General features: G+C 46.5%; 1 protein-coding gene across 1 annotated transcript in view; it reads right to left on the bottom strand.

Annotated features, from left to right (window-relative positions):
• nfkb2 (nuclear factor of kappa light polypeptide gene enhancer in B-cells 2 (p49/p100)) overlaps positions 1-10,000 on the bottom strand; it is a 34,228-nt gene that overhangs the window by 3,851 nt on the left and 20,377 nt on the right. The window contains exons 10-21 of the mRNA XM_061745480.1: positions 9,855-9,943; positions 9,648-9,786; positions 9,416-9,535; positions 9,010-9,183; positions 7,741-7,882; positions 5,927-6,041; positions 4,393-4,600; positions 3,661-3,830; positions 2,857-2,959; positions 2,574-2,782; positions 1,605-1,686; positions 777-946 (exon numbers count right to left, since the gene is read on the bottom strand). Coding sequence (XP_061601464.1) covers positions 777-946; positions 1,605-1,686; positions 2,574-2,782; positions 2,857-2,959; positions 3,661-3,830; positions 4,393-4,600; positions 5,927-6,041; positions 7,741-7,882; positions 9,010-9,183; positions 9,416-9,535; positions 9,648-9,786; positions 9,855-9,943 — 1,721 coding nt within the window. The remainder of the gene's footprint in view (positions 1-776; positions 947-1,604; positions 1,687-2,573; positions 2,783-2,856; positions 2,960-3,660; positions 3,831-4,392; positions 4,601-5,926; positions 6,042-7,740; positions 7,883-9,009; positions 9,184-9,415; positions 9,536-9,647; positions 9,787-9,854; positions 9,944-10,000) is intronic.

Below are 10,000 nucleotides of genomic sequence, written 5' to 3'. Positions count from 1 at the left end.
GGTTATGGTTTCTATGGTGTCTATGGCGTCTATGGCGTCTATGGCGTCTATGGCGTCTATGGCGTCTATGGCGTCTATGGCGTCTATGGCGTCTATGGCGTCTATGGTTTCTATGTCTATGGTGTCTATGGTGTCTATGGTGTCTATGGCGTCTATGGCGTCTATGGTGTCTATGGTTTCTATGGCGTCTATGGCGTCTATGGTGTCTATGGCGTCTATGGCGTCTATGGCGTCTATGGCGTCTATGGCGTCTATGGCGTCTATGGCGTCTATGGCGTCTATGGCGTCTATGGTTTCTATGTCTATGGCGTCTTTGGTGTCTATGGCGTCTATGGCGTCTATGGCGTCTATGGCGTCTATGGCGTCTATGGCGTCTATGGCGTCTATGGCGTCTATGGCGTCTATGGTTTCTATGGCGTCTATGGCGTCTATGGCGTCTATGGCGTCTATGGCGTCTATGGCGTCTATGGCGTCTATGGCGTCTATGGCGTCTATGGCGTCTATGGCGTCTATGGCGTCTATGGCGTCTATGGCGTCTATGGTTTCTATGGCGTCTATGGCGTCTATGGCGTCTATGGCGTCTATGGCGTCTATGGCGTCTATGGCGTCTATGGCGTCTATGGCGTCTATGGTTTCTATGGCGTCTATGGTGTCTATGGTCTCTATGGTGTCTATGGCGTCTATGGCGTCTATGGCGTCTATGGTGTCTATGGTGTCTATGGTGTCTATGGTTTCTATGGTGTCCTGGACCTCCAGGGTGAAGGGGGCGGGGCTACCTGGTAGTGCTGCAGCAGGTGCGTGCAGGGGGCGGGGCTGTCCCGGTACAGGTGCGTCAGCGTCATCATGCCCAGCTTCTCCGCCAGCTTCATCCAGGGAACGTCCCCGACGCTCAGCAGAGACACCAGCCGGGCCAGCGTGTCCTCGTCCAGCCGGGACGCCTCGACGTCTGGGGGGACGGGAGAGTGAGGTCAGAGTGAGGTCACTTCCTGTCAACACCTTCATCACCTCTGGTTTATTCAGGGACCAACACTGACCTCATGAGGGACGGAGCTCAGGGCGTTTACTGGTCTGACTGAGGTACATTTACTTTAAAACCATTTTCTAACTAAATTTAAGACCAAAAAGACACCAAGAACCAAATGTCCAGAAAATATGGAAATTTCAATTTGTCTCTAAAACGTGAAATAATGAAAAACCTGCTCAAATCTCTCAAATCCAAACAAAGAAAACAATTAAATAGAGTAGATTAAATAAAATATTAGTGAGTTTATTGCGTACGTTTCTACTCTTCTCTGCCATAATGGAAACTTTTTGTTAATAATTTCTCCTAAATATTTAGTAAAAACCCGGAAAAGCAGCCCAGATTTTATCAACCTGCCCAGTCTTGTATTTTTCAGCCCAATTAGGCTGAAATCTGCTCAACCTGGCAACCCTGACTGAGGCATCTAACAACTGGTGAACAGATTTACTTCTCCTCAAAACAATTTAATTAACTTTTCCCTTTTCAAAGTGTAAGAACAATTTTTAATGATGACGGATAAATTCCCTCTAAAATTAACATAGATTTAAGACAAATGAAGACATTTAAAGGCTTTTGAACGAACCTTCGCTGCTGCTGGAGCGGATCTTCTTGCTGCTGGGACGACTTGAACTCTGACCCCGACTGGAGTTCAGCAGGTTCCTCACCTGGGGGAGGAGCCAAGGAGGGGGCGGGGTCAAGGAGGGGGAGGAGCCAAGGAGGGGGAGGAGTCAAGGAGGGGGAAGACAAACAAGGAAACAAACATGAGCTGTTGAAGGGAACCTTGGAGGTGGATCAGGACCAGACTGGTCCCTGACCCCCAACCCACCCAGAACCGGTCCAGGGTGGTACCCAGGGGTGGGTCGATGCATCAATTCTCCCCGCCCTAATTCAATATGGATTAAGTCTCTGAATGATTCCCCTCCTGGCCAGTGGGGGCGCTCGCGTGCACAACATCTTGTGATTGGCGTTTTGTGGACGGCGGCTGCACGCGACCAAACAACAATAAAATGGCGACGATGACAAGTGGAAAATGTTTCAGAACAGACGTTTTTACTCATTTTGAATTCCCATTTAAAGAAGGAAGACGAGAAACAGACAAAAGTAAAAATGTTAAAAGAAATATTTTATATCAGATGTTGTGAGTTCTATTACGTTTACATGCACTTTATTTTTCATGTCAGAACTGGCATCTTTTATTTTATTTTATTTGAACTTTTGTACTACAGTACAAATGCACAAGTGAGCCGTTATTATTATTATTATTATTATTATTATTATTATGGTGCTGCTAAGTTTAAATGCTCAGTTCATTTCTATGTGAAGTAACAGGCCACGTGTTATAGGCATGAAAATAAAAATAATGAAAAATTGCCAACAGGTATTTGTGTATTTCTACGTCTTACTGAATCGATATCGAAGCATTTAAATCAATATCGAATCGAAACCTAAAGAACCAAAATCGAGTCGTGAGGTTCTTAACAATACCCAGCCCTAGTGGTACCAGGACCAGACTGACCCCTGACCGCCCCAAAGGTCCAGAGGTCCAGGTTACCTTCTGACAGGTTGCCAGGTCCAGCGGGGTGTGTCCTGCTGCCGGCCTCTTCCTAGCACTGATTGGCTGGGAGGCGGGTTCTCCTCCTGCAGCTGCGTCTCTGATTGGTTCTCCTCCTGCAGCGCCGTCTCTGATTGGCTCGTCCGGCTCTTCATCAGACGAGGAGCTGAAGAAGAGCGGCTCGTCGTTCTCCACGTTCTTATCAGCGCCTGCGGAACATTAGACCTCGTTAGACCTGGGGGGCGTGCCCTGTATTCTGAGGTGTGCGGCGGCGGCGTCTCACCTGCGGCCACCAGCATGGAGCAGAGCGTTGGCGATCCGAGGCTAGCGGCTAGGTGCAGCGGCGTGTTTCCCCCGAAGGTGGCGGCGTTGACGTCGGCCTTCAGCTGTGGAGACGGAGACACGTTAGCACGCCGCCATTAGCCACTGAGTCCCCGTTAGCCGCTGAGTCCCCGTTAGCCACGAGGCCCCGTTAGCCACGAGGCCCCGTTAGCCGCTGAGTCCCTGTTAACCGGTGAGTCCCCTTAGCCGCCGAGGCCCCGTTACCTGGCCCCAGGCATGCCACCCATCCCTTGAAATACGGTGTGAGGTTAATGTGAGACTGTCACATGCTTTGTTAACAGATGTCAGAACAGCCCGTTCCTGATCTACTCAGGTTTTGGACTGTCCTGGTTCAATCACTCTACTGTAATGTCTTGATTCAATCACACGTTATCACTTCCACCCACTGTTCTCTGTCCTTATACGGTCAGTTCCTGTCAAGTTTCTCAATAAAAGCCTCATGCAGAGGGAAAGCATTTGGGAAGCATTTGCTGTCGGGGTCTCTCACAGAGAGTTGTTGCTCTGCTCCCCCTTCTGCAGAAGTGCGTTGAAACTATTCCAAGCAGTCTCTGTATCTTTCCTCGTTACGAACTTATGTAATGTTGATTTAGACCTAACATTTTCTGCTGCCGAAACCCGGGACCCAAGATCTGTGGCGTCGGGACGACGTGGGATCAAGTGGCCGCTTAAAACTGTCGACAGCCGTTCCGACTTCAGGAACGGGCCAATAGGAAATTGGTCCTGCGCCGTGGTGGCCATGAGTTACCTCGGTGATGAGCGTGCAGGCCACCTTGAACAGGTTCTCCCGCACCGCCAGGTGCAGCGCCGTGCTGCCGCCCTTCTGCTCCGGGGCGTTGATCTTAGCCCCGCCCTCCACCAGGAGGCGGAGACACCGCTCTCCGTCCCGCCGCACGGCCAGATGCAGCGGCTGCAGACCTGCAGAAACAAAACATTAATATAAGGTTTTACTGTCTACGACGGAGCGGCTGCAGACCTGCAGAAACAAAACATTAATATAAGGTTTTACTGTCTACGACGGCTGCAGACCTGCAGAAACAAAACATGTTAATACGGTTCTACTGTCTACGACGGAGCGGCTGCAGACCTGCAGAAACAAAACATTAATATAAGGTTTTACTGTCTACGGAGTACTAGGGACAAACTAAGACAAAAAGAAAAAATGGAAATTACGAGAATAAAGTCGTAATATTATGAGAATAAAGTGGTAATTTATGAGAACTCTAACAGGAAGAGCACATACGTCTGTGGAAGAGGAGCTGTCTGGAATAGTATAGTATAGTATAGTATAGCATTGTATAGTATAGCATAGCATAGTATAGTATAGTATAGCATTGTATAGTATAGCATTGTATTGTATAGTATAGCATAGTATAGCATAGCATAGTATAGTATAGCATAGCATTGTATAGTATTGTATTGTATAGTATAGTATATTTTCTATTCTACAAAAACAAACAAAACAAGCGTCTGGTCTCACCGTGGTAGTCGGGGGCGTTGACCAGGTGGGCGTGTCTCTCCCCCAGGTGAGCCAGCAGGAGGCGGAGCATGGCCCCGTCCCCGGCCAGCGCCGCCAGGTGGACCGGGCTGCGTCCGTCCCGGTCCAGCAGACCCGGGTCGGCGCCGCCGCGCAGCAGCAGCTCGGCCGCCTTGGGCTGGCGGGTGATGACGGCCAGGTGGAGGGGCGTCTGAAACATTATAACATTATAATTATATACTTTAGTGGTGACAGCCAGGTGGAGGGGCGTCTGCAGGGCGGCATGGAAACATTCTAACATTATCAGAATCAGAATCAGGTTTTATTGGCAGTTTAGAAAAACATGTATTTGACCCCGGCACGATGCATCCAAGTGATCGCCGCGGCTTCGTGGTGCTCGAAACCCGGAGACTGCGTTGGGGGGGGGGCTGATAGGAGGGGGGGCCGAGGAAGGCGTTGAGAATGAGGGAGGTGTGGTTATCAGTAAGTGTGTGTGTGTAGCGGTAAGTCCGTGAACTTCTCCCAGAGCTGCTCCTCAGCCAATATCCTTGATGTTATCAGACGGCTCGGTCAGTTCTGATCCAGGTCCACAGATGTTCCTGAGAGGGGAGGGTTAGTGGGGGCAGAGTCCCTTGTTTACATTCCACCAGGGAGATTGTGACCAGAGCGATCGGCCAAACCGCTCTGTCAAGGCCAGATTATAGAATCAACAATTGTATTAAAGAACAGACAGACTCAGTAATTTTCCGTCTTCCTTAAGTCTCTGGTTCATCAATGGCGACTCCAAACAGACGAATTTGTGATCAATTCCCGCCAAGCCGAGCTTCCAACTTCTCCAAGGTCTTATCCATCTCGCCAATGAGCTCAAAGACCGCCGCCAGCCTGCGATTCTGTTCAAGAATCACATCCAGCTTACGGTTTTGCTCCCCCAACGTTAAAGTCTGAGTGTTGATCACCTTGCTTGACCCTTCAGCCACGTCCAGCAGCTCTGAAAGAGCCAGAGCAGCTGTCGACGACTTACGCGTTTGTCGATAGGCCTCCTCCGATTAGCAGAAATCCTGCTACCATAAATCCAATTATGAAGCATCTTCAACATCCTCAACAGACAGAATCGCTAAACACAAAGGTTTCCAATGTTTCCAGGAATCCATTGTGTATCCGGCAAAAAATGTCCCATCGGGGCAGGAGGGCTCCCTTGTCCCGTGACTTCTCGTCGCAAAAATTTGGTCAATTATATACTTAACAAAAGATCAACAGCTGTTTTAATGCAAATACTAACGGGGTCAGAGAGGGAACTGATCGTGGGGGATGTGGAGGATGAGGATGAAGATGAAGGTGTTGGTGTTTTCTATTTTGTACTGTTTGCCTTTCTCTAAGAGAACTAGCACCACCTGATAGACCATAGTTTCAATGGTCTATCAGGTCTGACCCATTCCCATATAAAAGAAGAACCAACATGTTTCCTCAGACTGGACTGTCCAGCTGCTGCCCCTCCCCTCTAAAAGGGGAGGGGCCACTCAGAGGGGGCGGGGCTCACCTGCGCCAGGTGGTTGGGCGTGTTGAGCACGTTCTGCTGTCGGCTGCTCAGCAGCGTCTGGACCAGCTGCTGCGTCACGTTGGCCTGCTGGTGGATGACGGACAGGTGCAGAGGCCTGCGGGGACACGCCCACAATCAGAGACACGCCCACAATCAGGGACACGCCCACAATCAGAGACACGCCCACAATCAGAGACACGCCCACAATCAGCACCTGCCTGCTCAGGTGAGCTCGCCATGATAAATATTATATATTAAAAATGCATATATATATATATATATATATATATATATATATATATATATATATATATATATATATATATATATATATATATATATATATATATATGCCTTAGGTTTTTACAAACATGGTATTAACCATTAATATTTATGCAGACAAAGTAAAAACAAACATAAAAGAAAAATTTACAAAAAATATACAAAAAATTTACAAATTACGCAATTTAAAAAAAAACACTTCCCAATAAACGTAATTTAAAAAAAATTAACAAACAAAAAACAAAAACAAAACTACAACAAAGTTCTAAAATAACACAAAATAGCTGTCCTCAAACACAGATAGTTGTATTCTTTTTGATTCAAAGAAAAGAAAAATGACACTGGGGCTAAAAAGAGAGACAGAAAAAAAGAAAACCCACCTAACTTAACAATTATCATGATATTTCTTCATCAAACTGGCTTTTATTATTCTTTTAAATGTAAGGTTTGATTTGCATTCTTTGGATTCTGTATCCAGATTCCATAAATTGATTTTTGTTTTTTTTAAAGATCTCTGTTCCTTTTGTTATACCTATTTTGTCTTTTTTCAAAAAATTTCTGTATATTGATTGGCAAAATCTTCTTATCAGCTAATTTCCACATAATGAGCAGAATTCTGTGGTTCCACTAATTCAAGACATTTCAACAGTTTTAACTGAAGGAATAATGGATTTGAAGGATGAATATATGGTTTTCTACTAATTATTCTTATGGCTTTTCTTGTAAAATGAAAATAGACTGAGTATAATTTTTGCAAGCATTTCCCCAAACTTCAATGCAACAGGTCAGATATGGCTCAATCATGATTGGCCAGGTGACCAGGTGACCCCCCCCAGGCAGAGCCGCCTGGGAGATTTTCGAGGCCCTGTGCGAAATGGCGGGGGGGGGGGGGCCCTCGCGCGTGAGCATAGCGAGTGCACGCAAATTTTGGGGGGTTTTTCGGGTCGGATCGGGTGTCTATATGCGCAAATTTCATATTATCAAAATACTGGATACCTTCCCCTGCCTCATCATCATCTCTTGCCTCGACGCGGGGCCCCACGGCTGCTTGAGACCCGGTCGGATCGGTGATTTTTGTAACAAATTTACGAGCCTTTCAGAGAGACATTAAACTCTTCCATTTTCTTTAGTTTTTTTCTTTTTTCATCCCCTGATGGAAATTTCCTGATTCTGTCTCGTTCTCTCGACATTGTGTGACAGTTTGTTCCAACTCCACCGTCTGGATCAGAGCAGCTTGTGTCTGCGCTTGGTCTGATCAGTAGTGTTGAACAACAGACACATATATTTATTGATATGCACAGACTAGTACACATTTAGGTCTTTAATGGAACGTGTCTGTTGATATTTATAAGGTAAAAAACGGGAAAAAAAACAAAAAAAAAAAAACGGCCCACAGCGCGAGACCCCGTGCGGTCGCACGGTTCACACACCCCTTGCGGCGGCCCTGCCCCGAGGTGACCAGATGACCCCCCCAGGTGATCAGGTGACCCCCCAGGTGACCATGTGACCCCCCCAGGTGACCCAGGACTCACGTGTCTCCGTTGTTGTCCTGGACGCTGCACAGGTGTCTCTGCACGGCCAGCAGGACGCGGGCGTCCCCGGTGCTGCAGTACTGCAGCAGCGCTGCAGCCGTCTGCTGGGCGCTCTGCGACGCGCGGCTGCTCAGGGAGGCGGCTGCGGAGGAACGGTAGCGGTTAGCGCCGGCATAGACATTTATATGTAGACGCCCCACGGAGCTGCTGCGATGAGTCAACGACGCCGACATATTGGATGTTCAAGACTGGAAACTAATACAAGTAAATTGACTTATTTTCATAAATCATCTTTCTACAAATAAATGTATGTTTTACGTCTCATTTTTTACATATTTTACATAAACATATCTTAGATTTTTCAAGTAACAAAATAACATATTTTAACCATTTTTCAGATTTTTGTTATTTTATTGTCTGAAAAATGGTTCAAATATGTTATTTTGTTATTTGAATTATTTGAAATTTGTTTTGTTGATGAGAACATATGTTTCTCTATTTTTCTTATTTTTGTGAGGGGGGATATATATTGTTTTTCAGCACTACCTTGTTCTCTATAGCTGATATAACATGAATTACTCCTATGTGGGATCAATAAAGTTCTTATTTTTACCATCTGAGAAAATGAAATATATTATATTTGGTGCCTAACTGTTTCCCAAGTATATTAGTGTGTGTGTGAATGAATAAATGAGACGTAAAACGTACATTTCTTTGTAGAAAGGTGCTTTATGAAAATAAGGAAGAAAAGAGTAAAAAATTAGAAAAAAATAGAAAAAATAGGAAAAAGATGAAAAAAAGGAAAAAAGAGGGAAAAGAGAAAAAAAGCAGAAAAAAAAGGGAAAAAAGAGGAAAAAAAAGAAAAAAGGACGAAAAAAGTGCGTGTGTGAATTAATAAATGAGACGTAAAACGTACATTTCTTTGTAGAAAGATGCTTTATGAAAATAAGGAAAAAAGAGTAAAAAATGAGAAAAAAATAGGAGAAAAAATAGGAAAAAGATGAAAAAAAGGAAAAAAAGAGGGAAAAGAGAAAAAAAGCAAAAAAAGAGAAAAAAAAAGAAAAAAGGACGAAAAAGGTGCATGTGTGAATGAATAAATGAGACGTAAAACGTACATTTCTTTGTAGAAAGATGTTTTATGAAAATAAGTCCATTTACTTGTATTAGTTTACAGTGCAGTCTTGAACATCCAATATGGCGGCGACGTTGACGTATCAGCAGCTCCATTGAAGGAGGAGACGTGGATATGAGCGCCGGGGCGGGACTTACCGATCTGCAGCAGCTTCTGCACCGAGGAGCCGCGCTGTCCGTCACCCTGGGGGGCGGGGCCTCCCGACATCTGGGCTCCTCCCCCTCCGCTGAAGCCGGTGAAGCCGGCCGTGAAGAAGGCCCCGCCCCCGGCTCCGCCCCCAGCCCCGTTCATCTGCTGGTGGAACTGGAACCCTGCAGAAAGACGACAGGTTGAACCCGAGCCGCTCTAATAATTATTCCTGTTTTATAGTGTATTATTATATTATGGGATGTTAAACTATAGTATTATTATATTGTTATATATTATAGTATGGTGATATCATTTTGTTATATGTTATAATATTATAAAAATGATGTAATATTATTATATGCTATTATAGTATTACATATATTACTCTATATTATATCGGGGTCGGGGTCGTACCTGGTCCTCCCGTGGCTCCGCCCCCTCCGAAGCCCCCGGCTCCGCCCCCTCGTCCTCCTCCTCTCCAGTTCTCGTAGTGCGGCAGCGGCTTCTGCTTCTTCCTCATCACCTCCTCTTTGTCTGGGGAGCAGACGGGTGTTAGCGGGGGTTAGCGGGGTGTTAGCGGGGTGTTAGCGGGGGTTAGCGCCGCCGCGGCGGTCAGGTGACCTCCAGGTGAGTGGGCGGGGCCTACCTTGCACGTGCGGCGTGTAGGTGAACTGTTTGGGGTCGCTGCTGTCTCCGGCCTTCTTCCTCCTCAGCTGCAGGAAGACGGTGACGGCTCGCTCGATCTCGGCGCTGTGGTACGGAGGCGTCTTGAACACGATGGCGTACTGAGGACGGAGGGGGGGGGGTTAGAGACGTTCGGAGGGGGTAAACTCACCTGAACACTAACACTCACCTGCTTGTGAACGTCGGTGGGGGAGAAATCCCCAAAGGCCTCCCATCCGCCCTCGTCGTCTTCCTCGTAGAATCGGATCTCGATGTCGTCTGAGGAGCAGCACAGATGCATCATGGGAAACGCAACACAGATGCATCATGGGAAAC

Source organism: Cololabis saira, chromosome 17 (assembly GCF_033807715.1).
Source record: "Cololabis saira isolate AMF1-May2022 chromosome 17, fColSai1.1, whole genome shotgun sequence".
NCBI lineage: Eukaryota > Metazoa > Chordata > Actinopteri > Beloniformes > Belonidae > Cololabis > Cololabis saira.
The sequence above is the reverse complement of the archived record's forward strand: the minus strand, read 5'-3'. Positions and strand labels throughout refer to the sequence as shown.